Consider the following 27,197-nt stretch of genomic DNA (forward strand, 5'->3'; position numbering starts at 1 on the left):
TTTGGAGAAAGGCCAGGTCATCCTGCAAGGAAGAAATGAAAGGTATGCTTTCCTTTCTAGAAGTGACCTAAAGTCTGAAAACATTTAAGAGTCTGTTTCTGCCAGGCATGGTATGAGAAGACTGCTCCAAGCAGAGAGATAAAGGGGGGAGGAGATGGCAGGAGGACGAAGGATGTAAGTCCTGTCATTGCTAAAAGGTAGTCTTGTAAATGCGTGATATGTGTATATAAGCACTTGTAAGATATTGTGTGTGTATATGCACACATTTACAAGATGTACAACTGTAGCAGGCGCACATATACACATATCTACACACATACACACACACAATGCCAACGCCGTGCCAAAACGGGACAAACCAGATATAGAAGTAAGGCTAAAGGCTTTAGGCCTACTTTGATGTCTAACCCCGCACGGTTTTTCCATCTCAAAATCTGGTCACCCTAAGTTTTAGTCCTGGTTCATGCATGCCAACATTTCAGAAAAGGAAAGTGGGAGATTTTAAACTGAAGTCTTGGGTGCCCCACCTGAAACCGGTCTGTTGGCACGTACGGGGATTGGCTTAATCACCCAACTGGAAAAACACACCGGGATACTTTAAGACTAGGTAAACTTGAAAGTCCAGTAATGGAAATACTGTCCTGGGGTCACAGAGCACTTTAAAAGCCTTGCTCGTCGCAATAGCGCCCCCGCCCCTCTCATTGCACGGCCAGACGTCCGGCTCCTGGAACCGCACCTCCTCGTCGTCGCCTCTGCCTCCCACCCGCGTGCCTCCAGCTGTAGTCACGACTTTCCCGCCAACGGGCGGTGCCTACGCACGACGAGCTTGACTCGCGCGCCGCTGCCGAGGGTCATTCCTCTAATGTGTACCCAGGTGTGTCGGTGATGGGGCCAGTAGGAAGGTGAGCGCGGGGACTGGAGCAGGCTCGCCGCAGGTAAGTGCCGGTCTGCGGACAGGTGGGCTGCTCCCTGCGGACAGGGACGTAGCTTGCTCCCTAAAATGGGGGGGGGGTAAGGGGTCAGCTTCAGATTTTCCGACACGCTGGCATGGAAAGTTTAAATCCATTATAGGACAGGCAGGGGAGGGCCCTAGGGAGCAGTGGCAAGAGAGAGGACTGTGGATTGGTAGGGTACTAAGAGCGGGAAAACACAATATTTTGTAAAATTAACAATATTTTTGAAAACTTTAAAGGCAGAGTGGGAGAGAGTGTGTGTGCATCTTTGTGGGAATGTGTCTGAAAATTCCTGGTCAAATCCGGCAGACATCTACCTATACCCGGCTGGAATCATCAGTACCCAACTATTAGAAAATTCACTCCACCCCCGCCACACACCCCTTGAAACTACGCCGCTGCCCGCAGACCACCCTCCAAGTCTGTCTCCGAGTCCTCTAGTTTCATCAATGAATGCAAATGACCTGGTGCTGAACGCAGGGCTTTAAGTGAGACGAAGAAACGGGGGTGTCTCAAAGGGGCGTGGCCGATGTGATTAAGAGCTTGGTTTAAAGGCAAGCTAAAAATCTGTGTTTAGCACAGTGTGTGCATCCCGATATATAATGCAACAAATAACTCCGATACGCCAACTCTCAAAAGGGGCCAGCTGACAACTAGCTCTGCGTGATTTTAGTGCCCAAAACAAATTAATATCGTGCCAAAGTGCATCCGGCTATTGTACCCTAAAAGCAGCTTGGAGGCGCGCCTTGAAAAGTTGCCCAGTGATGTAATAAACCTCTCACAGTACACATATTTTGGAGCGCATTCTCTTGTAGGTACCGGGAGGCAGGGGGCGGACCTTCAGACGAGCACTGACAGCTTTTATATTAAGAACCCTGAGGGTCAGGGTAAAAAATAGAAAGACCGATAGGGACCTTTCTTAATATCTGCTGGTGCTGAGCACCGGCAGGACCCGGCCCACTTAAAGCCGCGGCTAAGCACACCTTAACTTCTGACGCGTGAGTGTTTTCTGCGTCCACTTCGAGTCATTGTGTGTGTGTGTGGTTATCATATCACACGGTGACTTACAGTTTACGAAACCGTCTATTTTTTGAGTTATGACCATTCACTATTATTATTTTTATTATAGATGTATCTTGGGTACAGTTTGCGGGTGAGTGCCACCCCCGGAATTATGGCTGGACTGGCCATTCTTCCAATGGGCGACCCCCTGACTGTCCTTAGCACAGATTCCCCTAGCAAGAACTTTAACCATCAAACGTCAGTGCCCCGTTATCTTAGTGGTTTTGCAGCACTTTCATCGCCTTTTTAGAGCTTCTCGGTGGTCGGATCTGGCTAATCTCAGATATTTACCTCTTTACATGGGCATCCCTAAGTGGTTCTTCTAACGAGAAAGTTCATTCGAAGTGTCACACGTGGCTGTAAAATGCCCCGCACGAGAGCGCTGCAACTAAGGAAATGCACCCATAAGTATTCTGAAAAGTTGACTACGCTGCAGTATCTGTCTATTCCAGTGGTGACACAAAGGGGGGGGGGCTAACTCCAGGGGGCCCCCTCAGATCAGTACACTCTCTACCCAGGCCCCTGACTGGGTCCAGAGGGGAGGGGGGCCCTCTCCAGGGACTTTACAGGCAGGTGGGATTACCCCCTTGAATGCGTTTCCATGCTGAAGTATTCTCTTGCATCTGATTCGTGCTTTCCAATCTGCCCTCTTTATTAATTATTACAGGTCAGATATTGACACATCGGTAGATCTATAGGCAGGCCATGCACTCTCAGCAGCCCACCTCTGGCAGCCCTCTAATCTGTTTTATCCACCTCAAGGTGGGACTTTGTGCATTTTTTTAAATGTGCTTTTAAGAAGATTTTAAACTCGATAATCCGAACATGTGCTGTGATTTACCATAATCGGTGTAACGCCAATGGATTGGCTCGTTCTTTAACCCCTTCGCTGCCAGGCCCTTTCCCCTCCTGTGCTGAGCCTTTTTTTTTTTTTTGCTATTTAGGGCAGTTTGCGCTTAGGCCCTCATAACTTTTTCTCCACATAAGCTACCCATTCGTCCTTTTTTCCAACATCCTAGGGATTCTAGAGGTACCCAGACTTTGTGGGTTCCCAGACGTGGGTCCCGTGCTTCCCATGCCACTGGATTCAAGCTAGCCTGGCTGATGAGGGGTGAAACCCCGAAACCGGTCCCAGGATGCTTGTTTCCAGTCCAGGGAAGACCTGGCCAGGCAGTTCGGGCTGGGGTCAAGACTGATTTGAATATGGCTGGGTCCAAACTGGAATGGCATGGGCAGCAAAAAAACGATGGATTAAACCCAGATCTGTGACTGGGGGTGAGTGTTTGCATTGTCAGCACTCCGTCCATCATCCTTTTTGTGTTGCTAATGTTCCCCTGAAGGAGACCAAGAAATTAGCCAAAATACAGCAAAAATGTTGTTTAAAAAAAAATGGGGAAAAAGGGCTGCAGGAGAAGGCTTGTGGTTTTTCCCCTGAAAATAGCATCAACAAAGGGTTTGTTGTGGTAAAATCACCAGCTTCCCAGCTTTCAGGAACAGGCAGACTTTAATTAGAAAACCCAATTTTTCCACACAATTTTGACATTTTACTGGGACATACTCAATTTTTACAATTTTTTTGTGCTTTCAGCCTCCTTCCAGTTAGTGACAGAAATGGGTGACAAACCAATGCTTGATCCCAGAAAGCTAAACATTTCTGAAAAGTACACACAATTCTGAATTCAGCAAGGGATCATTTGTGTAGATCCTACAAGTGTTTCCTACAGAAAATAACAGCTGAAATAAAAGAATATAGAAATTTAGGTAAAAAAACAGCAATTTTTCTCCACGTTTTACTCTGTAACTTTTTCCTGCGATGTCGGATTTTTGAAAGCAATATACTGTTACGTCCGCTGGACTCTTCTGGTTGCGGGGATATATAGGGCTTGTAGGTTCATCAAGAACCCTAGGTACCCAGAGCCAATAAATGAGCTGTATCTTGCATTGGGTTTTCATTCTACACCGGGTATTAACCCCTTCTGTGCCGGGGATTCCTACATTTCTGTGTGGGATCACCGCACCGGGACACATTTCATACCACCCAATGTTCCCCTCAGTCTCCCGGTAAAAATGATACCTCATTTGTGTAGCTGGGCCAAGTGCTTGTGACAGGGAAGAGCCAAAAACATGTCGAAATTGAGGGGGAACCAAAGCGGGTCCAAAAGGACAGTCTGAAAAGAAACATATTTAGGCTGACAAGTGCAGCAGAATTTTTATCGGTATAGATGAGACAATGCGGGGTGGTAGGAATTTTGTGGATTCCTGCAGATTCCGGAAGGTTCCATCACAAAAATGTGGGAAACATGTGTGATTTCCAGCAAAGTTGGAGGTTTGCAGGGCATTGTGGGTAACAAAATGGTGTGGGGTGCATGTGAAACACACCACCCTGGAATCCCCAGATGTTTAGTTTTCAGATGTGCCTAGGTCTTTGGGATGCTGCCATGTAGAAAAATCCACAAGTCCCTAAAGTGCAGCCCTCACCATTCCAAGTGGGACGATTTTGAGAGTTGGCTAAGCTCTCATGGCCCAAATGTAAAACCAAAATAATCAAATGTCCTCTTGCTTGCCGTGGGATAAGATGTTTTAGTGTGCGGGGGGAGAGCTGAAAGACTGTTACCCCCTTCAGTTGGGGTGGGTGCATAACCAGGCCCACACTGGTTGGTAGCCACCACCCCACTATTATTATTATTTTTTTTAAATTCCCTGGCATCTAGTAGACTTTCTGCCCCCCCGGGGTGTGGATCAGGGGTAACTGCCCCATCTGCCCAATGGTGGGCAGAACAACTTCGGCCCCATATATTTGGGGTGGGGGTATGGCCATTCCCCTACCCTCTTAAATTGGGGGGGAAAAAAAACATCCCTGGTCTCTAGTGGGCTTTCTCCCCCCCCCCCCCCCCCCGGGGGCAGATTGGTCTAACAAAAATCGGCCGATCTGCGGTCTAAATACAATTTGCACCCCCGAGGGAGCGACTCTTGCCTAAGGGGTCGCTCCCCACTTCTAGAAAGCAAAAAAAAAAAGAAAAAGAGATCCCTGGTGCCTAGAGGTTCCCCCCCTGGGGGCAGATCGGCCTAATAACAATAGGCCGATCTGCCCCTGGGGGGGGGGGGGGTGCAGACAAGGCCTTGAAAAAATATGCCCCCCTGGGGAGCGACCCTTGCCCAAGGGGTCGCTCCCCTTATGCCAATTTCTCATCATAAAATACATCCCTGGTGTCTAGTGGGCATTTCAGAAGCCGGATCGTCTGAAATGTTCTGAGACACTTCAAAGGGAAGGAAATTCCTTCCCTTTCCTTTGAAGCCTCTCAGGCCCCCATCACATGATCGGAAGAGAAATGCTGAACATTTCTCTTCCGATTGCTCTGGATGGGGAAGTGGCCTCTGGTGAGGTCAGCGCGCAATCGCGCGCTGATGTCATCAGACATCACTGGGGGGGTTTGAGGGGGTGGAAGGGGAAGGGCTTCCCCTTCCATCCCTGTAGCGCTCCCTCTGAGCTCCAGGCCGAGGACGTAATGGTTACGTCCTCGGCACAGGAGCACTGTGCCGGTGGACGTAACCATTACATCCCCGGCACAGAAGGGGTTAATGAGTATTTGGGACAAAAAATTATCGGTAACATTTCTTAGTAACCAGGCATCTCATTGGGCTGAGTGCATGCAGCAGGGCTCTTTGTGTCACCTAATGCTCACAGCACCGCTGAATCAGACTTTCATACCTGTAAGCATGATACATTTAATGGCACTGAATTATGTTATTTTAACCCCTAATATTTGAACACCAATTGCAAATCCAGTTTGTGGCCCTTATTGTATAAAGTTACATTATTACTATTTTCTAATAACTTGCATCTCTTTTGGGAGATATTAAGATCACTCTTGAAGGGAGATGCAGAGAGCATTGAACAGGGTAGGAATGGATTAGAAAGTGAGTTGGGAAGGTTAAAAAGATATACAGTGAGTTTGGGAAAGGAAAAGATATACAGTGAGTTGGGAAAGAAAACATATTTACGGTGAGTTGGGAAAGGAAAAAGATATACAGGTAGTCTGACCCAGAGGGCCTGCACTTCTATTTTTCCATTTCAAGCACTGATTCTAGTAGTTGATTGTTGTGGGTGGGAGCACGCATTTTAGGGGACCAAGGCTTTCCCTCCAGCAGTATAGGGGGCTGCGTTATGCCCCTGGCCTTACTTCACTTAACACTCCTGTTTTTTGCTTTCTTTTTCCCTGTTGCTTTAGATAGACGCCATTCCTGGTATGTTTACATCATGTGTTTTTGCCTTAATGTAAACATTTTATCGTTTCTCCAGCCAGCTGTTCTAATGTTAGGTTGACTTAAAGCCGCGTCAGAGCATTCTGTCTGATATTTATGTAATCCAATATGTGGTCATTTTATTAGTTTCACAGTATTTGTAGAGAATAGGATGTTGTGTTTGAACTTTTCTTGTATGTATATATATATTTTTTTTGCAGTTTTATATAGCGTGAGCTCGACCCAACTGTATTAGGGCACTTTACATGAGCACCGTTTACTTTACACAAGGACACTTTCACTATTTAGGTCGAGCGTGGAAGCGTTTTGACCTGTTTTAAGTATTGTGGGCTTTTACCCACGCCCACCACACACCCATCACTATCACTCTTTCATAGACTTGCCTTTCAAAAATCCTTTATCATTGGTAAATGTTTTACGTTTGTCCCTCCTTGGGGTGGTTTTGTTACCGCCTTGGACACTGACCCCGTTACATGGATAACTGCACGATTGTCGATACGAGTGAACTTCTTTTTCCTTTTGTGTCTCTCCTTCGCGATCATGCTCATAGGGGCCATGGCGCTCTGAATCAGCTTGCTTAAATCAACTATTTTACTTTTCCTTTTCAATACTTATGTGACAAGAAAAGTCCAGTCAGCCAGTAGCTGTAATTTGAGCAAACACAAGACCCATTGCATTGCAAATGTTTGTTTTTGGTAGGCACGGGGTGATTTGCCCAGAATCGCAGGATGCTGAGCCGAGGCTCAAACCTGGTTCTACAGGTGGCAGCTGTGGGCGCGATATCACATCCTCTCCCCTAATGGTATTATAGATCAATCTTTTTCATGTATGTATATATATTGCTGAACTGCAGCCAGTACAGTGTGAGCTGCTACAGTGCATATAACTTTCACAACATTAAGCCAGTACTTAGCCAATTATAGTTGCTTAATTATATATTATTTTAATGTTGTGTCACACATAAGAGCATTTCCAATTTTCCGCAAATAGGAAATGCTTGATCTTGTGAGAGTCAGTTTAATTACAGTATATATAACAACTTAAAGTGCCAAAATAGAGATGTAGTGCTATGAAAGAATTACACACTTTAGCGCCCAACAAATCACCGGCCGCAGTTGAACACTATATATACAAAAATCATGCATATTAGCATTACAAGAAAAGACAAGCTTTGGCCACATTTAAAGGAAGCCGGGCGTTGCAGGAAAGATAAGATTATGATAGTTTTCATGTTTCTCCAACAAACTATTACCTCCTCAAAACACCTCTCCGCCCGCTCTTACAAGTGTCAAAACCATGGAACTCCCTTTCCGCGTTATGCTTGTAATCCACAGTTCATCCGTGTGACTGTGTTTTTCTTGCAAGCAAGTGAGAATTGGCATCCCCTAGCAGGTTTTTGGGCTCTATACGGGTACCCGGTGAGATTTTCCCAACGCAAGCAGTCATGACCGTTTGTGGTGAGAAACCTGCAGCTTGAGTAGAAAAATTGACTTGAGCAGCAGCGACTTCAACTCGAGCTGCAGCGCGCTCTGGTGCCCCTAGTGATGCAGTTCACGGTGAATTATTTTATTATTATTTTTTTTCAAAGCAAGGAATGAGGTCCCAGCGCTAAAGATTACCAGGAGCAGCACGATGTGCCGATTTCCGCCCTGTCACAGAACTTTGCTGAATGTCACAGTTTTGTGTAACTCCGTGGAATACGATGGAGTGAAATTCTGTGAGTTCCGCCCACCCCTAGTAATCACTACTTACTCAGGGGTTAGTGGTCATCATTGCATAGACTTAGGCAGTTCCTCTCTCACATCCAGATGAAGGATGTCTAAGGAGTATCTATTATCTGCCAGTTACTGATACAATGCTTTTTCTACAGACCACTTACGTGGCTGCTGGTACCTATCAGTTGTAATGGGTTGCACCTTAGCCACACTTGGCTGGCCACTACAGAAAAATAAAATGCATTCTAGCTCTCAGTGTCTTGGAGTTCTCTTTGGCACTCCACTATTACTCCATTATGGGTCATATCTAGCAAAAATTAGAGTTGGCTTCCTCTCCAGATTAACACTAGAAAGCAACGTGTCAAATATGGTCTCCCTGAAGAGGTGAATAATATTGTACAAACCGGGCCTTCTGGTTTAAGAACAGCTGCATTTGTTCCTCTTTTCTGTAGTCTTAGGTTGTGGGCTCCCAGGCACAACTGTGACTTTGGGACACTGGCCGCCTTTAATCAGTGCATGTCTGCAGATTCCCCTGTTTGACTATGGGTAGAGTGCTTCGAGCATCCACCATGGCCCTGTTTCTTCTCAACGCCTGTTGCCTATACCATGAAGTGTCTAACTCTGCAACAAACAGTCATACCATACTGAATCTAGCGCCGGACGTTGGTCACTATTCTGCATTCTCTGAGCAGACCATATAGGGCATCAATGTTGTCCATTATCTTATCACCAGCCCAATCTCATGAGTCCCTCACCTCATGTTCATATGGGCCCCTGTAGAGCATTTTACAGGCAGGCTGTAAGCAAACACTAACGAGGTCCCTCCTCTACCCATCCCGAGAAGTCCCTAAAAAGTGCTTTTGACAGTACACAGATCATTGTCTGGTGATCAAGCATTTGACATATAAGGGAGAGAGACTCACACTTGTTACATCTTTCGTAACGTTTGCTTATTACATTGTTCGAGAAAGCATTGTGTATTTTGTGTGTAGTGATGCATTGTATTTGGTCAGCTTGATGATAACAGATTTTAAACAATTGATAATGATTTGAGTCCTCATAGTTTGTTTAATCAGGCAGTTATGCTAGCTGTCCGTTGCTCACAGAAGGTAGGTTTCTGGGGTCAGAGTAGGCTGTATAAGCTAAGATTTAAGTCTGTCCTGGTGCAGTCTAGCACAATTAAAGTTCTATAACAGCCTACCTGCTAAGTGACCCCATCATTTATTTGACTTCTGTGTACATACCTATGGCAATATAGTGCTTGGATTGGCCCTCACATAATGCCTGCCCTGGCACAATGGTAGTAAACCTTGGCATACAGTGTACACCCTGGACTTGATGGTACCACCTGTGACATTATGAAGGCCCTCACATTATGACAGTAATTCTGAGCATAATGCTGATAATTATTGGCATCTGGTGTGCACCCTTCGCATGATGGTGTCCCATCATAGGACAAACAGGCCTTGGAATAAGGATGACACTCCTTGGCTTATATAGGCATACTTTGCTCATCTCGGGCAGTGGTCCAGGGCCTGTCGTAAACGTTCCTGGGCCACTCGCCTAAGCCGGACCCTGCAGGTCTGTTATCTCCATCCAGGCAGAATTCACAGCTAAGACGGGTAGAGTGATTTAAACATGCTCTGGGGACAAGCAGCACAGTCACTGCTCTAAAAGCTGCTCGTTGTGTTTTTGAGCACATCGAAGACAGAATGTTTCGACCATCATCACTGAGACTGTAAGTGAATCCCCACACCATCACCGGCTGTGCAGTGGGCATGAGATGCACTCTCATGTCGCTTCCCTGCCCGAAAGGTCGTGGTTTAGGTGGGGAAGACACCCAGTGTGATTTCATGGGCACTGTTTTCTGCGCAGTGTAATATAATACTGGCATGGGGGAGATGGTATTCACAAAATGTGGGCATGTGCTGCATGATGGTACCCATTTCTGGCTATTGCATGAGGGTGATAACTCTTGCTATACTGCAGTCGTCCTTTGCATGAGGTAACCACCCCATAATGAAGGTGGCCTTGTGACGTTGATTCAGAAAACACATTTTTTGGTTACAAGGGATATTAAAAGTCTTCAGACCAAGAAGCAACAGTAAGACTCTGTGCAGGTAGTAAAGTCGGTGTGAGAAAGAAAGATTCAGCTTCTCTGGGGCCAAGATGGTCTTTCATTTGTAGTTGAGATGCAAGCGGTGTGGTGGCTCTTCCTGCCTCCTCCTATCTGTAGCAGAATTAGTTCCCAAGCAAATAGCCATCTCTCCTCAAACGGGGACAGGAAGCCACGCCATAAACGTGATATATGGCCACCAGAGAGAAATGGAACCCTTCTCTTGGACTCTTCACCTGCAGTTGACATCTTTTACTACAGTGTCTTTCTCCAGTGGAACAAGGAGCATCTGCCAGTCTGGGGCACATCCCTGCAGTGACCCATCTGTTAGGGACTGCTGTGGTGTTTCCTATTAAAAACATGCATTGACAAATCCAATAGATCTAGCGATGACTGCTGTGCTTTGCCAATCCTCCTTTCGGTTTGGAAAAGTATAACAAAAACCTTTCAAAGTGTGTACAGATGGGCGGCCATCTTGCAATTGTTTGTGCCACGCATCATGCAACAGCGAGAGTGCTATTGCAGTGTCTGGGAAGCTTCTGGTACCTCACAAAATTAAAAAAAGAGCATTGACAAAGCCAATAGGTTAAACGTCTGTATGGTGCCTTAACCCATGCAACACACTAAAGCTACAAACTATCCACTGACACATTTACATGTCGGGGTGAAAAGTGGAAAGCATCTCATGGTGACTGCATATCTAAAAGGCAAGTGCTAATAAAGTCTGAAAGCTTTCACATCTTGATTTCATCTGCATTAGCAACAACATTGAGTTTTTATTTAATGATAGTTAATTTGCTGTTTTCTGCTATGTTGTATGCCTGGTTGATAAATTGAGTCATCCATTCAGTCTTGCAGCCATACATTCAAGAATTCAAACATTTAATCTTGCACCCATAAGTACAAACAGAGCAATACATAAAACCCTTCTGGTGTATGTACGTTGTGTGTGTGTGGCAAGTAGGGGCACAGAGTAGCATAAGGAGCCATTATGCCTGGTTTAAGAATTTCCGCTTGATTTAGAGTTTGGCGGACGGGTTACTGCATCACAAACGTGGCGGATATCCTGTCCGCTGTATTACGATTACCATAAGATGTAATGGGATCGTAATACGGTGGACGGGATAGCCAACATATTTGTGACGGAATAACTCTACCCAGCAAACTCTAAACCGGGCCATTAGTCAATGCGCCAACCCAAATCAGATACTCAATTGTACTAAACCCTTTCCACAACCTACCGAGTAACATTTGAGCAAGGTGTGTTTCAGATGACAATCAATTCCACAAGACATTACAAGTATAGTTAGTGGGATCCCTAACGTTCTTTCATTAAAGAATTTCACGCTTAAGAACATTTGAACAGAAAGGATACATTATAAATATTTATTTTAAATCAAATTCTAGTCCAGTGCACATAATATGAATTGTAACAACAATAAGGACACATGGTTGCAATGTTAAGCCTGTAACAATCCTACCCTCATTCTGCTACTTCTACTACTTCAAAGCACACGTATAACTCTAGCACAACAGAAAATAAAAGCTATTTTGCATTTTACGTATGCTACGCTCCTGCATACTTGTTTGAACAATAGCTCTTATGTTCATTGTAGTCACAAGGTCTGCTATTCTCGTCTCAGATGTCCAGCTGCACTGGTCGGTCAGCGAGCGAAGGCTAAAGGGCTCCTATCTGGTAGCCTTCAGTTGGGACCGTAGATATGATTTTTGTTCCAGTCTCATGTTGCACGAAGAATCCACTCTACCCTTCGCCCCCTGTACTAGACTTTTATAACATAATCTCATTGTTCACAAAACCGTAGCATAAACCATTGACAGAAAGAGGCCTTATGCCCTTTCAATTACTTTCATTCTCCAAGTCTTCCTTTGAAATAACAGTAAACAAGACTTTCTAGAAGCTCCTAGAAATCAATACATAGCTAATGTGAAATGAAGCAATCGGCGTTCAGAGTAAATACTGCAAATAGATTCCCATAATCTCGATTCTCACTTTACAGCACATGATGACATAAACTAAATGTCATATCAACCACATACATTGAGCATTTTACCAATCCCACGTGTTCACTTTTTGTTTGATTGACTGGCACATGTAGGTCATGCAGGGTAATAGCCAAAGTGGGAAAACATAATACTCATAACAGTCGAACGCTTTACATTGTCAAACACCAGCTTAAAGTCAGTGATTAATAGAAGAGGAAGCTGGTTCGTGGATGGTTAATGCATTGTGACGTAGGTGAATCCTCAGTTCTTTCCTAAATTGGAGCAGCGTTGAGGCAGTGCAGATGGATGCAGGAATGTTGTTCCCGATCCTGGGTTGCGTGCATTGGCCTGGTGTTGTGTTTTTTTTTTTTTTTTGTGAATAAAAATCCTCTTATCCAGGCAGTACTTGTATCTCAATATAAATATTGCAATAACATAAAATGGGCTTTCAAGCCGAGTCCTCTGCAAAGTGCCTCTAGAGTCCCGCATCTCACATCCTCTTATGTCTGACATTCTTTTACCCTATTACATCTTCCTTGAAGCTATCCGACGTCTCTGAGTTAGTAGGATTATGACATAAAAGCACTGGGCACTTTCCTGGTCAGCATCAGGGTACGGATCTCCTCTACTTAGCTCCCTCTCCTATAATAACCTTCAGCCTTCCAAAGCAGTAGAACCTAGTAGTTCTCTTTCCCTCCACCTTGGCATTAGATCTCTCCAGGTTCAAGGCTTCTATGTTTGGGACAGATTGCCGAAGATTCAGAAAAGTGGTTAAGGGCCGACTATTCTGATCCATCTATGAACTTTGACTGTACATAGTAAACCAAGCACAACTTTAATTTTTTTCTAAGCTGTCCAATTGCCCAATGCATGTTATTTAAAGTGGAGTATTAAGCTAATACCTGGGCAGATAAACATGTAAACTGTAGATACACAGAGGAGGGTTTGCTGGGAAAACTTCTATAATACATGGACATTTGAATGAATTTAAAAATGCGCATTGATTCTGCTTAAGGACCGATAAAAGTTAACGCAGGCAGTGTATGTGTCAAAGGAGTATTTGGTGCCTGGCGTGTATATGCCTCAACCGATCAGCTGACTTGTCGAGCACTCACTAGAGCATCTATTTCTAATTGTTTTCATTTTTATTTTATTTTTTTCCCCCACAGGTAACAACATACACACTTAGGCAGTGAATTGCTTCATCAATGATCCAGGTCACTGTAACCCCTGAAGTCTCGCTCGCTGACGAGCATGTACGAATCCGTGTCACTGGCTTACAGCCAAATCAGCTGGTAACTCTCCGGGCATCTCTGAAGGATGACAAGGGCTATGCATTCCAATCCAAGGCATACTACAGAGGGGACGCCTCTGGGGAGGTGGACCTGGAGCATGCTGAGGCCAGTGGTGGTTCCTTCCAAGGGATGCTTCCCATGGGGCTCTTCTGGGCCCTCAAATCCGTCAAGCCATTCTATAGTCTGACTAAGCGGGATGTTATTGGCAGCCCCTTCCGGATTACTGTGGATGTTTATGACGCAATACAGACCGCACCTGTCCCTGATGCACTACCACTGGCTAGCCGAACCACGGAGAAGTGGTTTGTGGCACCTGGGGTCCAGCGGATGCAGATTAAAGAGGGTAGAGTTAGAGGAGCTCTTTTTCTACCTCCAGGTGAGTGACATCATCTGCAGCAAAGCACTTCTCTAGCCTTGCCGTGTGTATGAATTTATTCGTGACATATGGTACTATAGAAATTGGAAGGGTGTAAGGATACATTTTTGTTCATGTATTTACAGGCCCAAGACCAGAAGAGGATAATCTGGTTTACTTGTGATGCTCATTGAAGCTCTTGCTTGGTCGCTATATTTCATACCTAAAGAACTTCCCAACTTAGAAATCAAAACCCACATCAGATAGATGTGATCTCAATGCTGCTGCTTTTCATCTTCTCTAGGAAAGGTTCTGTTCATAAAATTGGAGTTATTAATAGTGAACCTATATTAACTGTGTATAGGTATTGTAAGCATAATTATATACAGGTAAGTGCAGAATTACTGTCCTTAACCTAACATCTGTGGACCTTGGTGATATTAAATATCATCAAGGTCCATACATGTGGAGTTCAGGATAGCAGATCAGTATTTACATATATATCTTCTCCTTCACAATTTACATCTTCAAAGTGAATAACTGTGCAGTTAAGAACATTAAATATATGCTTACCTGACCTCACATGATGATGTGGTAGTCAATATTGTGACGTTTTTGTAGGCTGTTTAAATTTCTTACCTCCTCATGCCTTTCCATATATATTTAGCATTTTCATTTATTTTGTTTCCTCTTTTTGTGTCCCAACATATCTTCCCATATTGTGTCCCTTCTATTTCACCTGCCTCTGCTTTACTTCGGTAGGAGATGGTCCTTACCCCGGCGTGATTGACATGTTTGGTGGAGCTGGCGGCCTGGTTGAGTACCGCAGCGCTCTCCTGGCCAGCCGTGGCTTTGCCTCGCTCTCCTTGGCCTACTTTGGATATGATGACCTGCCACACATCTTGACCGAGGTTAACCTGGAGTACTTTGAAGAAGCAGCAGAGTTGCTTTTAAAACATCCAAAGGTGGGTGTTCGAGCAATGCATCCCAGTCCTCTCATTTTCCAGAAATATTGAGTGGTTGCTACTTTGCTGTGGTCCCCCGTCTTGGGAATAGTGTTGGGCTATTGCCAGTGTGCAGGACACCAGCCGTCTCAGGGGTGTGGAATTTATTAAAATATCTACTTGTCCAGGGGACAGGTTGCTTCTCAAATCTACTTGTCCTGTAAAAAGATCTACTTGTCCCTTTGGTGCCATGTACTGTGGCGACAAATTATGGCAGCAATCTCATTATGTAAGAGCTCTGATAATAGCCTCTCTGATTATGCCAGGGCTACTACCATAGTAGGGCTTGAATACTTGCAGTTTCGATCCCTACTGTAGCAATTTCCTTATTTTGCCACCTTTCTGCAGATCTGCATACTGGGGCTGGAGGAAGCAGTAAGCAATAGTTCCAGGGCTGGAATGCCTTTGAGTCTGCAAACCTACTAACCTGCATGTCTTAAAGATTTTCACCAGCTTCTCTCTAATATTTTCCCATAATAAGAAAGGTTGGACATTTACTCCTGACAATGGCAGAATTAGAACTTCTTTCAGGGTTGGGAAGAAAGTGGCCGGAGGGAAAATGAACTTGCAAATGCTCAATAGATTTTCACATGAGCAAATCTACACATGCGTATTTACCCATGCTAAAATGCAGTTCACAAACATTTTATAGGGGTACGACATATACCATGGGTGCACTTTTGTGACTTTCTTTAAGAATTTGGGGCCACATGTAGGTAGGTTCAGATTTGCGACCCCCAAATTGCGAGTCAGAGCGACTCGCAATTTGCGAGTCGCAAATCCAAATGTAGGATGGTGTCCCTGACACCATCTGTGATTCGCAAGGGCTTCGCAAATGCCCACCTAGTGAATAATCATGAGGTGGGTCGCAATTTGTGACCCCCTTGCGAATAGCGGCCCTCACAGGGATGGTGGCCTGCTGGAGACAGCAGACCATCATGTCTGTGACTGCTTCCTTAAAGGAAAACGAGATGCATTACAAAAACGAAAAATGAAACGTTTTCGTTTACTGTGACATTCACAATGGGGAAGGGGTCCCATGGTGACCCCTTCCCTTTTGCGAAAGTGTTAGCACCCATTTGAAATGGGTGCAAACTGCGTTTGGTTTGCGCCCGCGTTTGCGGTCACAAAACAATCCTACATTGCACTGAGAGTCGCAATTAGGAAGGGAACACCCCTTCCTAATTGCGAGTCGCAAACCCGTTTTGCGATTCGGTAACCAGGTTACTAAATCGCAAAACTGGGTTTGTGCATCGCAATGCGACATGCAAAAAGCTACCTACATGTGGGTCTTGGTCCCTAATTAGGTCTGGTGTTAACAAAGACATTTTGTTTTTATTAAACTTCTATTTCTCTCTTTTTCGGCTGGCTTTACTGTGAGTGATCGCATTCTGCTCTTCCACAAGGAGCATATTGGCACACAAAGTAGTTTTGTTCAGTGTCAGGAACTACAGTGGCAATCAGTGACGTAACGAAACTGGAGGGTGCCCCTTTGCAAAGAACATGGAGGAGCCCCCTCTCCAGACTCACTCAGGGCAGGTGCTGTGCTGTGCTGAAGGGCACCCCTGGAGGGCGGCTGTGGGCCTTTGTTATGCCACTGGTGGCAACGTGTGCTTTTAGAGTTCAAAAACATTTTGGGGGGGGGGGTTTGCCAGTGTTTGTTACAATGTTGAGGGCCTGGTAGCTCCCACAACAATAAAGTGTTACAAAAGCCATGTCAAAACAAGACACGCATTGATGGAACTAAAAGACTTATAAAAATATGTCAGACCAGTTGGCTTTGTCAGTGTTTGTTTATTTTCATGCTTCCCATATTCGTGTTGGAAATGGTTACAATGATTTTCCATTAGAAATATTTTTGGGAAATGCTAGCATGCATCAACACATTTTACTAAATGACACTTCATTTGCATCTAATCAGAGAGCATTCTGGGAGCATTATACTTAGCCTCATAGCCTAAACTTTTCAAACATGTGTATACACGTTTTGTTTTTTTTGTACTGGAACCAACGTCAGTAGTGAAGTGTGACCTTAAAACATTTATTTACAGCACTCACCCCAATAATGAAGGCTTTCAAATAATGAACCATAAATACAAGTTCAAAGAGCATTATCTTTTGGAAACACATTACCTCAACTGCAGAGAGTTTCACTCTCTGTAAACAGGCAGCCAAAGGGTTTGTGCTGCAGAGGGTTGGGCCTACTTGTCCCAAGGACAAAGTAAACATAAAAACTTGTTGCCCTTGACCCCAAACAAGATGTTCCTGGCGTCAGGCGATAGGAATTCCACATCCCTGCGTCGGACAATTAGACAAAGTCGATTTGTCTAAAATCATCCTTAATAAATAGCTTTGTGGTATTTATTTTTTTCTGCTGCCCAGTCAAGAAGGCAAAGAACGGGAAGTGCGCACAGGTAAACTGAAAAATATTCAGTAGTGGTTTGGTATACAGGGCTAGTGGACTGGAGAAACTGGCACATTTATCAATCCACCCCATAGTTTATTACAAGTCCTTATCCGTTGTTGGTAGCCCCCATCCTGATGTTCCACTACTTCTCAGCAGATGCTTCTGGGCTTCCTGAGGCACCCTCTAAAGAAGGCTCCTTGTCTGTGGTTGATGGAACACGACAGAAAGCACCCATGCTATATTCCATTATATGCATCAGGAAACATCATAGCAAGATTGCATTGTTGCTGAGCACCTATTTGCATGTGATCCGTTATAGCTTGCCTTCATAGCTCTAGGTGCTCCAAAGTATGTACGTTCACCCACAGGGACTATTTGTATAACACAATAGAATGTGGATGTTTTGGCATTTAATATTATCAAACGGTACTTATTTTGACAACCTTTTAAGAATAAAAAATTGAGTTAAAGTGTACATTGATTGAAAGTTGTTCCTTTGTAGGTTCCATGCAGTTCTATGCATGTAGACATTGCCCACTGGATTATTTTACCAGGACTAAAACTTGTGATCATCTGGTTATTGCAGTGACCGCATTGGCGCACTGAGCTACCTTACTAGTGGAGTATATGTGTATTCTAGTGCGCAGTGTGCTTCAGAACAGATGTCTCAACTCTTGAAACTGTTGTTAGTGATGGGGTCTTTAGTTGTCCAAGTGGGGACCACAGTCCTAGTCGGGGTAAGTCACAACACAAGCCAAATTATCCTGTGCCCACCTTCCGGTAGCTTTACAATGAGCAGTCAGGCTTAACTTAGAAGGCAATGTTTAAAGAACTTATACAGTAACACAGTGAAAAAATCATAAAAATACACCACACAGGTTTAGAAAACTAGAGAATATTTACCTGAATAAAATACTGTTGAAGTGATGATAAATCCAATGTACAGAAGCAAAGTTATGATTTTTTAAAGATTAAATACCACAGGAGTGCTTAGAAACACAATAGCTCCAACTGGGGCTATCACGGCGTCGTTGATGGACTCGTTCCCAACAATCTAAAACCACTGGTGCCGGTCATGGAGTCACATGGACCCCCAGGTACAGTACCTTTGGAAAACAAAGAACAAGGACATCGCACGGAGTCACTGAGAAGAGGTGTCGCTTGAGCCGGTGCGGCGTCTGTCCCTTACGGAGTCTGAGGAGATGAGGCTTCGGTTCTGCACGGTGAGGCAGGTGGAGATGAGGCGTCAGTTCTGTCCGGTTGCAAGGGGAGCTGATGCGGTGTTAACAATGCGTTGATTCCTGGTGACCCGATGGTGTCACTGGATCCCGCTGGTCAAGATGTGATGTGTCGACTGCGCAGTGTCGCAGTGACCCTGTGTGACGGAAGCAGTGTTGTGGCAACGTTGGACTTGTGTTGCAGGCCACGGTCATTGCATGCAGGGATGCCCACGGAGTGGGAGCTGGCTGCGGCATCGGTGCTGGCATCCCTGAAGTCGTTCTAGGCATCACTGAAGTTGGAAAACTAGCAAAAAGCCAGTAGTTGAAGTCTTTGCTGTCCCTGAGACTTCATAACAGGAGGCAAGCTCAAGCCAAGCCCATGGAAAGCACTTTTGGGGAATGCAGAGTCCTTCTAGCACGGTGAGAGGCCAGCAGGTAGGAGGGCAACATCAGGGCAGCAGTCCTTCTCAGCAAAGCATGTCCAGATGAGTCCTCTGGGCAGCCAGGCAGGTCTTCTGACAGAGTTCAGGCCCTGAAGTGTCTGATTTGGTTGGTTCAGAGACCGAGTTTATATATGCAAAAATGCCTTTGAAGTGGGAGAAACTTTAAAGAGTGGTTTTGAAGTGCACCAGTTACTCTTTCAGGCCAGTCCCCTCTGCCAGGGTCCCTATGGGGGTGTTATCAGTCCTTTGTGTGAGGGCAGCCACTGGACATTGAAATGTAAGTGTCAGGCCCTCCACCCTCCCAGCCCAGGAAGACCCATTCAGTATGCAGAATAATGCAAATGTGACTGAGTGTCCTGTGTTTGTGGTTGTCTGGGTGGAATGCACAAGGGAGCTGTCAACCAGCACAGACTAGACGTGGATTGGAGACCGGCTGTAAGGCACAGATGGTTTTAAGTGCAGAGAAATGCTCACTTTCTAAAAGTGGCATTTCTAAAATAGTAATATTAAGTTCAACCTCACCAATAAGCAGGATTTTCTATTACCATTCTGGCCATACTAAATATGGCCTGGCTACCCCTTCCAGTTCAGAATCTACCACTCAAAGGTATATGAGGACAGTTCTGATGCTAATCTTTGAGAGGAGCAGGCCTCACAGTAGTGGAAAACGAACTGGTGAGTTTTTGCACTAGCAGGACATCTAAAACACATAGGTACATGTCTTGCCTTTTACTTGCACAGCATCCTGCCGTATGGGTTACCTGGGGCCTACCTTAGGGGTGACTTGTATGTAGGAAAAGAGGAGTTTAAGGCTTGGCAAGTAGATTTAAATGCCAAGTCGAAGTGTCAGTCAAACTGCACACGAAGGCCTTGCAGTGGCAGGTCTGAGACATGGCTAAGGGGCTACTTATTTGGGTCACACAATCAGTGGTAGCATTTTATTTACAGGCCTGGACACCTGTAGTGCACTTTACTAGGGACTTATAAGTAAATTGAATATGCCAATTGGGTATAAGCCAATGTTACCATTTGTTTATGGCGAGACCACATGCACTTTAGCACTGGTTAGCAGTGGCAAAGTGTCCAGAGTCCAAAAGCCAGCAAGAATGAGGTCAGAAGAAGAAGATGAGGAAGGTAAAAGGTTTGGGGTGACCCTTCAGAGAATCAATTTTCAACAACTGGCTTAAAATGCAGCCAGTTTGTCACCAGAGAACAAGCCACAGCAGCTTTTTTTTCTCATTGCAAAATTCTTCAGGGGTTAGCGTTTGTTAAAAACAGGATAGCTACTGGGAGACTATAGGATGACTGTCACTTATTCCACACTTCTTGATTCCACTAACTTTCTGCCTTTCCTGTAGGAAAATATTTTTTACGGTACTGGGAGGAAGAGATAAAGTAAAGCGAAATAGTTTGAGTACTTCCTAAAGTTCATAGAACATGATTTGTATCCACACATTTTGTTAATGTATTTTTGAGAGTGGTGCATTTTTGAGTGGATGCCAGGAGCCTACTGTGTTTGTCAAGTAGTGGTGACTGGAATACTAGGACAGTGATTCACCGCACCCAGTTTCCACTGGGCACAGCCGCAGGCTGTAACCTGTGAGTATGGACCAATGTACATCATTACAAAACCAAAAGTATTCAATGAATAAGATATGCACTTCCCACAGAGGATGGCCATGTCCTGGGGCCATGTCCACTGTGCGACTAGGACAGAGGCCCGAGCTCATTGACTGCTCAAGATTTGTCCAGTGACTATCAGGGTCTGAGTGTACGAGTTCTATGCGCAGAGAGCTTCCAAAGGACATACTGTGATATCGGTACCCGCTAGGCAACGTCTCAGCCACCCTGAGAAGGCAGGGATACAGTACGCAGGGCATGCCCGCAGTCCATTCTCAATGTCTGTTGATGTTAGTGGCTAAACTACATTGTTACAAAACCGCACAGATCCACTGAAAATTGTGGCTGAGCGAGATCAGGAATTCCTACTAAAATCACACATTATCAGGTTAAAAAATAAGTGCATGTTGACTTTAGGAACCTCAGTTAAAGGAACATAATTGGCTTTATGATAATGTGAGCTGCAAGATTTGGGGGGCAATTTGCAGAGGACTCAGCTTGTGAATCCACATAATGTTCTTGTGATATTCATATTGAGATATTTGTACTGCGTGGATAAGGGAAATTATGCGCAAAGTAGAAAGAAGACAGTAGGCCTTTGCCATCTATGCACCCAGGATCTGGAACAACATCCTGTGCCTCTAAAGTCCTCCTTATGATGTCACACATAATATCTCAAATAGCTTCTGTGGTACAATAACACATCACTTCACAGGTTTTGCATCCACGTTCAGTCTTGTACAACATGCATACGGCAAAAGTCCGGAGTTAGGCCCTCTTCCTTTTAAGTTAAACTGCTTATCCAATAAAAGGGTATGTACACCACATCCATATGTTAAATAAATTGGTAGAAATTAGTTATCTGTTTTTTTCCATCATTCAGGGCATCTTACACCATGTTAGTTGATTCCAGTAATGACCTTTATTTTTTAACATCAAACTTGAATTTTCATGCTCATAGGGTTCAGCCAACACGTGTGTCGCCCTGTGTGGCGTGATGGCTTAAGTCTGAAACTATTGTATTAAAACATATGGGTAGAGAGAAGAAAAAATGTTGTGGTGATGACTGTTGTAAACACAGCACACATAGGCCCTTATGACACAATTCACAATAACAGACAAAAAATAACTTGAGCAAAAGAAAGCCCAGTAATGTATGTATTTCACAATCTTCTACAGTACACTGAAAATATTATAATTTACATCTGCTCTCATAAAATATTGGATGTGTCATTTAGAATAACGGATGTGAGTCACACACAGTTGTACTTGTGTATAGGGAAATAGCTGACCATATATTCAGCGATGGAAGGGGTAAGCAGAAAGTATTCAGTAAACATGCTGGTCAATGTAAACAAATAGAGTATAGTCTAAGTAGAGGCAGTTTACATTGGAAAATTGTTTGATGAGGCACATCAAAGCCAATCTAGGAAGTATGGAGTATGCTAAAGATACTGTTTCTCTGATTAAAGTAATGATTTATGCATAGGTCAAGGTTTAAACGTAGTCACCTACCTGTCATGGATATGAGATGTGTCGTTTGCAGACCGCGCTGTTATTGAGGTGTTCGTGAAGATGTGGTCTGTCAGCAAAGTACGATTGTTGCTCTTGTTTCTTTAAAGTAAGGATGGCGTTTGTCGCATAGCATGCGTAATAGTCCCAATTCTTCTTCTACTGTCATGTGAGCACCTGCCTCTCTCTCTCTTGAGTGTCAGCCATTAGTGACCCAGACAGTTGTATCCTATAGGCTAGCATTGACACGTCTTCGTGCCCACCTGATGGTCGCACAAACCCCACCACTGCGGGGCGAGTACAACGTAGGAGCACAGGTTGAGGAGAAGCTTTAAGGTTAGCGTTGAGGTCCTTGCACGTTCTCATGTGGAGACTGTCTACACATGCAACAAGTGGTGTGGTCGCTTACTCTAGCAGTGGCAGAATCAAACAGAGAAAGCACCATCTCTCTCAGATGGTAACCATGCCCACAGAACCCAATATTTTGTAGATATATATTTTTAAAGGTCTCCGAATCGTGCATCATTATCTATTAATGGTCATTTTTATTAAGTTCTTATAAGAAGGCATGGATGCTTTCTCGTATGATTCCTTATGGAGCTGCATATCTCTGCTTCTTGTTGGTAAGAATAGAATTGCGCATTTCTGAGGTGTAACAGAACCCAATCCCTGAACCCCGCCTACATCTTCCTCCTCTTGGCCATTCTCATCAGCAGTGGCGACCAGTTTTTGTGTTGGAGCGCTTTACATCCTCCTCCTGAAGACAAAATGTTTGTCCACTTTTACCTCTTTTTATACATGTGAAAAGTAAACTTCATGTTTGTATTTTACTAATTATATAACAACAAGTCCATGATTCGTTACCTCTTGTAGCACTCTCTAATGACGTCATATAACTTGTCGAGCAGCACTATCCACAATAGCTTTAGCAACCAATCTATTGGTGAAGGAGCTTGTGATGTACCCCATCAGCTATTGACTGAATGAAGCAACTACGCATTAATTAAAATTGTTGAAAGCAAACTAAGACTAAGCAAACTAAGCTTATAAGATTACGTTTGAGGGGAAATGCATCTAGATTTTTGATTTGAAAAATATTGGGTAACATTAACCATATTTAATTTACAGACCTACTGAATTTCTTGCTTGTGCACCAGTAAAACAGCTGTGTCGTCTGTTGATATAGTGTTTCATGGGTTGATTGGCTACCAATCCCATATCAATAAAATTGCATTGCTTGAACGTTATAAACACATTCTATCATTACTGGATGCGCAAAGCAGTTCTTTGATTTTTGTTTTTATCTTTTCTGAAAAATCCTTCCAGTCATCAGGCTTGTGGTTGTGCTTAAGTTCAACACACCCAAAAGTTCTTGTTTGATTTGTCTTTCTTGTTGAACGTTGATGCTACCAGTTCCTTGATTCACTAATGTTTAAATTGTGAATATTTCTCTCGCTTAGGTTCTGGGCCCTGGTATTGGGGTACTTGCAATCTCGAAAGGTGCAGAGATCGCCTTGACTATAGCTGCATTCCTGAAGCAGGTGAAGGCCACGGTTTGCATTAATGGACCCACCAGTATGAATGGAACCCCTTACCACTATAAAGACCTGCACATGCCTTGTGCACCATACCTTACTGAAAGGATTTGCTGGACTGACTTCGGGGCTGTTGATGTCTCCCATTTGCTGATGGACCCTCGAACTCCTGAATGCCAGAAGTTCTTGATCCCTGTTGAGAGAGCTGTGGGTGACATTCTTTTTATTGCCGGCTGTGACGACGGGAACTTGAATAGTAAGATGTATGCTGAGGTGTTAATGGAGCGACTGAGGAAGCATGGAAGAAAAAATGGTCGTGTTCTGTTTTATCCAGGTGCTGGCCACCTGATCGAGCCCCCAGGCCTGCCATTTTGCAGGATATCACACCGCACATACTTTGCAGAGCCAGTGTTTTGGGGAGGGGACTTGGTGGGTCATGCTAAAGCACAGGAACATTCGTGGTTGGAGATCCAAAGGTTCTTTCAGTTGCACTTGGGATATGGTCCACTAGGAGTCAGCAAATTATAAACCTCTTACCGTCCCAACCTCAAAATATTGACCGTCATATTGATTCAAAATGATGGCGCTGGAATAGAAGTACTAGAGGTCATTTGAGGAAATGGAGAATTATGTGAAGGTGGGCGAAGAGCTTGGAGAAGCCGTGGCAGATTTCTGTAATAGATGACGAATTTGCATATTAGGTGCTAAATGAAATATTGGATAACAGTCAATCAAAATATACATGTCCCACAAAAGGCAGAGGCCTTTCTGACCTTGATGATGTGCCCAGAAGCACCAATACTAAGCCAAACACCGTGTAGAAAATTGCTGCTTCTGATGCAAAAGATACTCACCCACCTGACCTCACCCTCCTTTTACACGAGAAGCTTTAGATAGCAAGCCCTGTTCTATGCCATAGAAACTTCTTCAAGTAAGAAGTAGGTGACTAGATTAGGCCTGGAGCAGATCTTTACACTGGGATGAATTATGTCTTCAGGAAACCTGTAGGATTTCAGATGATCAGCTAGGGGAAGAAATATTGGTTGGAGGGTGAGGGGAATCTAATACCGCTATAGGAGACATGAAGTACGTCAGCCTGTGGTCTTTGGGTCTGGTGACCATACTGTGCCAATTGTAAAGCTCAGAAATAATAAAATAAGAGTAATGAAGATTTTCCACTAGTAAACATGTGCATTTACCATAAGAATAGGCACAAAAGTGTAATGTAGTCTGGATTTCAGTCATATAGACATTCTGTATTCTTAGTGGAAATTAATACCAATGGTTATATTCTCTTCCCTTTCAAAGAAGTAGTGCTACCTGACCTTTGGCATGCCAGAAGGGGATACCAACTGAAGGTAGAATTTAGCCACATAACATGTTACTTGGGCTTTTGTATGGTATAAATAGATTATGGATTAACACCATTGCTGTGGTACTAGCTGTCTCATATGAATGGCGAAGAGTCACTTTTTTTCTTGAGTTACAACAGTAATAGTACATATCATGTATCAAAGCACTGAAGTTTTCCAGTTGTAGGCTGTGAAAGTGATGGGTGCTAGCTTGAATTTCATTCTTGATCCAAGGGGAAGACAGGAGCATTTTCCATTTTCTGTTTTTGCTGATGTAAGACGAAATAAATCAACATAGAACGTTGTCGTAGACAAAGTGAATCTGAATTTAGACGTAAATAAAATGAATAACTTTAGCTGCTGACTTAAGTTTTAGCAGAGAATTTATTTGGAAACAGTAGGAATGCACATTCAGGAGACTTTCTCTAATAAGATATTTTTTGATGCTACCATAGAAAGGTATGCACATGCAGTTGTGTAGTACCAGAACATAACATGGACATTGCCCTTTTGGAAGGTTTTATCTACTGTTCGATTGATAATGAGTTAAAGGTAGATGGTCACACATCGTTTGATCCTGTAGCAGTAGCCATTGGGGGGGCTGCAGGTGTGTTAATCGCCAGGCCCCAGTGGCCTGCCAGTAAAACTGTATAGAAGACTTGTAAGTAAGCAAACTGTATTCCTGGCAATGGTCGTGCTCATTCACAAGCCTGGGAAACCTCAAAAGGAGTGTGTGACAAAGCAGAATGCCTACTGGACATCACTAAAATACTGGCTGGTAGGTTAAGAGAGGTTATAGATACATTGGCAAACCGGGTCCAATCAGGTTTTCTGCTTCCTCCAGGCACCATAATGACCATAAGGCCAGGGTCGAACTTGGACAGAAAGTCGTCCCTAGGCACCAAAATAAAAATGCTCTGAATTAGTGCGTTAGATACCTAAAAAAGTGTCTCATAGTTGCACATTGGTGCAGTTTTGAACTTTCAAAGGCGTGTTGTATAAGTGTTTTGCAAGGTATGGCAGACTGTGTGGATTTGAGCTAGCTGTATATAATATTTGTTTTATTATTAGGGAAATTAACTATAAACTGGCTCAGAAGTTCTCAAAACAGGCACACAAACAGTCAGAAACACGACCTGTAGTGAATCCTAGTTTATTTTAATGGGATAACAGGAGTTAGCTTAGCTGTGGGCTTGTAAACTCGTGCCCCGTCACCCAGTGACTTTTAACCTACTTAGCTTGCTCTGTCTTAGTCCATTTAATTATTTATTTCCGTTAAGATGGCGGCCTTGTTTATAGTTAGGCCACTTGTTATCAGTGTCACTGCGCTAAGGCATCAAGATCAAGCACGAAAGACAAACATACAGTAGGCATTCACACTTAGGGATTTTCCCTCTCCATACTTTCGAGGGATTGTTGATATTAATTGCTGTCCCAAGCATGCCTGTTATCTATTGTTATGAATAACACTTATGTCAGGGGACCTTGTAGATCTGTATAAATACAACACACTTTTAGACAGATAATCAGAGGGATTCCGACCAGAGGGCATCGCCACCATCGCTGATACCGATGCTGCCAGTCATCTTGACGCTGACCCAGTCTTCGTGTCCCTGCGGAGTCTGAAATAGAGACCTCATTCCAAGGTAACGAGGGTTGTGGGCTCCTCTCATGGACACAGCTTTGGCAGATTAGGTTTAACGAACCCAGCTCTCCTTTTAGGTAGGAGGTTAGACCTATTCTCCTTAGGGTATTAGGGCTTATTCCATCTTATACATATATATATATTTTTTTTTCTCATATATTGCATAATGGTGGGGGTCTTTATAACAATGACTCTCTTCACAATAATATTGCTTGGTATATTCATTATCCTAATCATTGCAGTTCATGCAACTTATCACAAATTGCAGTTATGTTGAATAAAAACTATTATAACTTTACTGCATCTGTGTTATTGCCTTTGTTTGTATGAGACATAATAAATCTGTGAGAAAAGGGTAATTTCCGTTTAACTACGACACCCCTGAGAGATCTTACTTTGAGTCCATGCGTAAGCGACTGCTACAAATCACCTTTTACTATTGTGTTTCTGGTGAGGTACTGCTAGTAAGCCGGTAAGGTTTGGACAACAGTTACAACTAGTTGTAGGAAGAAACGTAGTCACCTACAAACGAAAGTAATGTCATCCTGAGACCAGCAGTCTTGCTCAGAGCAAGAGTCCAAACTACGACATGGCACCACCAACGATGGTGTTTAGGCACTAATTTACGGTTACCCTGACTATCACTGTCTCACAGACAACAGGTACCCTTAGTACCATTATACGGAGACATCCGTG

The 27,197-nt window shown here is 43.9% G+C and overlaps 1 protein-coding gene across 1 annotated transcript; it reads left to right on the forward strand.

Annotated features, from left to right (window-relative positions):
• Window positions 1-896: 896 nt before the first annotated feature.
• Window positions 897-26,799, forward strand: LOC138293611 (acyl-coenzyme A amino acid N-acyltransferase 1-like). The gene is made up of 4 exons (XM_069232884.1): window positions 897-935; window positions 13,283-13,784; window positions 14,526-14,728; window positions 23,430-26,799. The coding sequence occupies exons 2-4, from the start codon at window positions 13,322-13,324 to the stop codon at window positions 24,030-24,032; spliced, it is 1,269 nt and encodes a 422-aa protein (XP_069088985.1). The 5' UTR covers window positions 897-935; window positions 13,283-13,321; the 3' UTR covers window positions 24,033-26,799.
• The last annotated feature ends 398 nt before the right edge of the window (window positions 26,800-27,197 follow it).

Source organism: Pleurodeles waltl, chromosome 4_2 (assembly GCF_031143425.1).
Source record: "Pleurodeles waltl isolate 20211129_DDA chromosome 4_2, aPleWal1.hap1.20221129, whole genome shotgun sequence".
Taxonomy (NCBI): Eukaryota; Metazoa; Chordata; class Amphibia; order Caudata; family Salamandridae; genus Pleurodeles; species Pleurodeles waltl.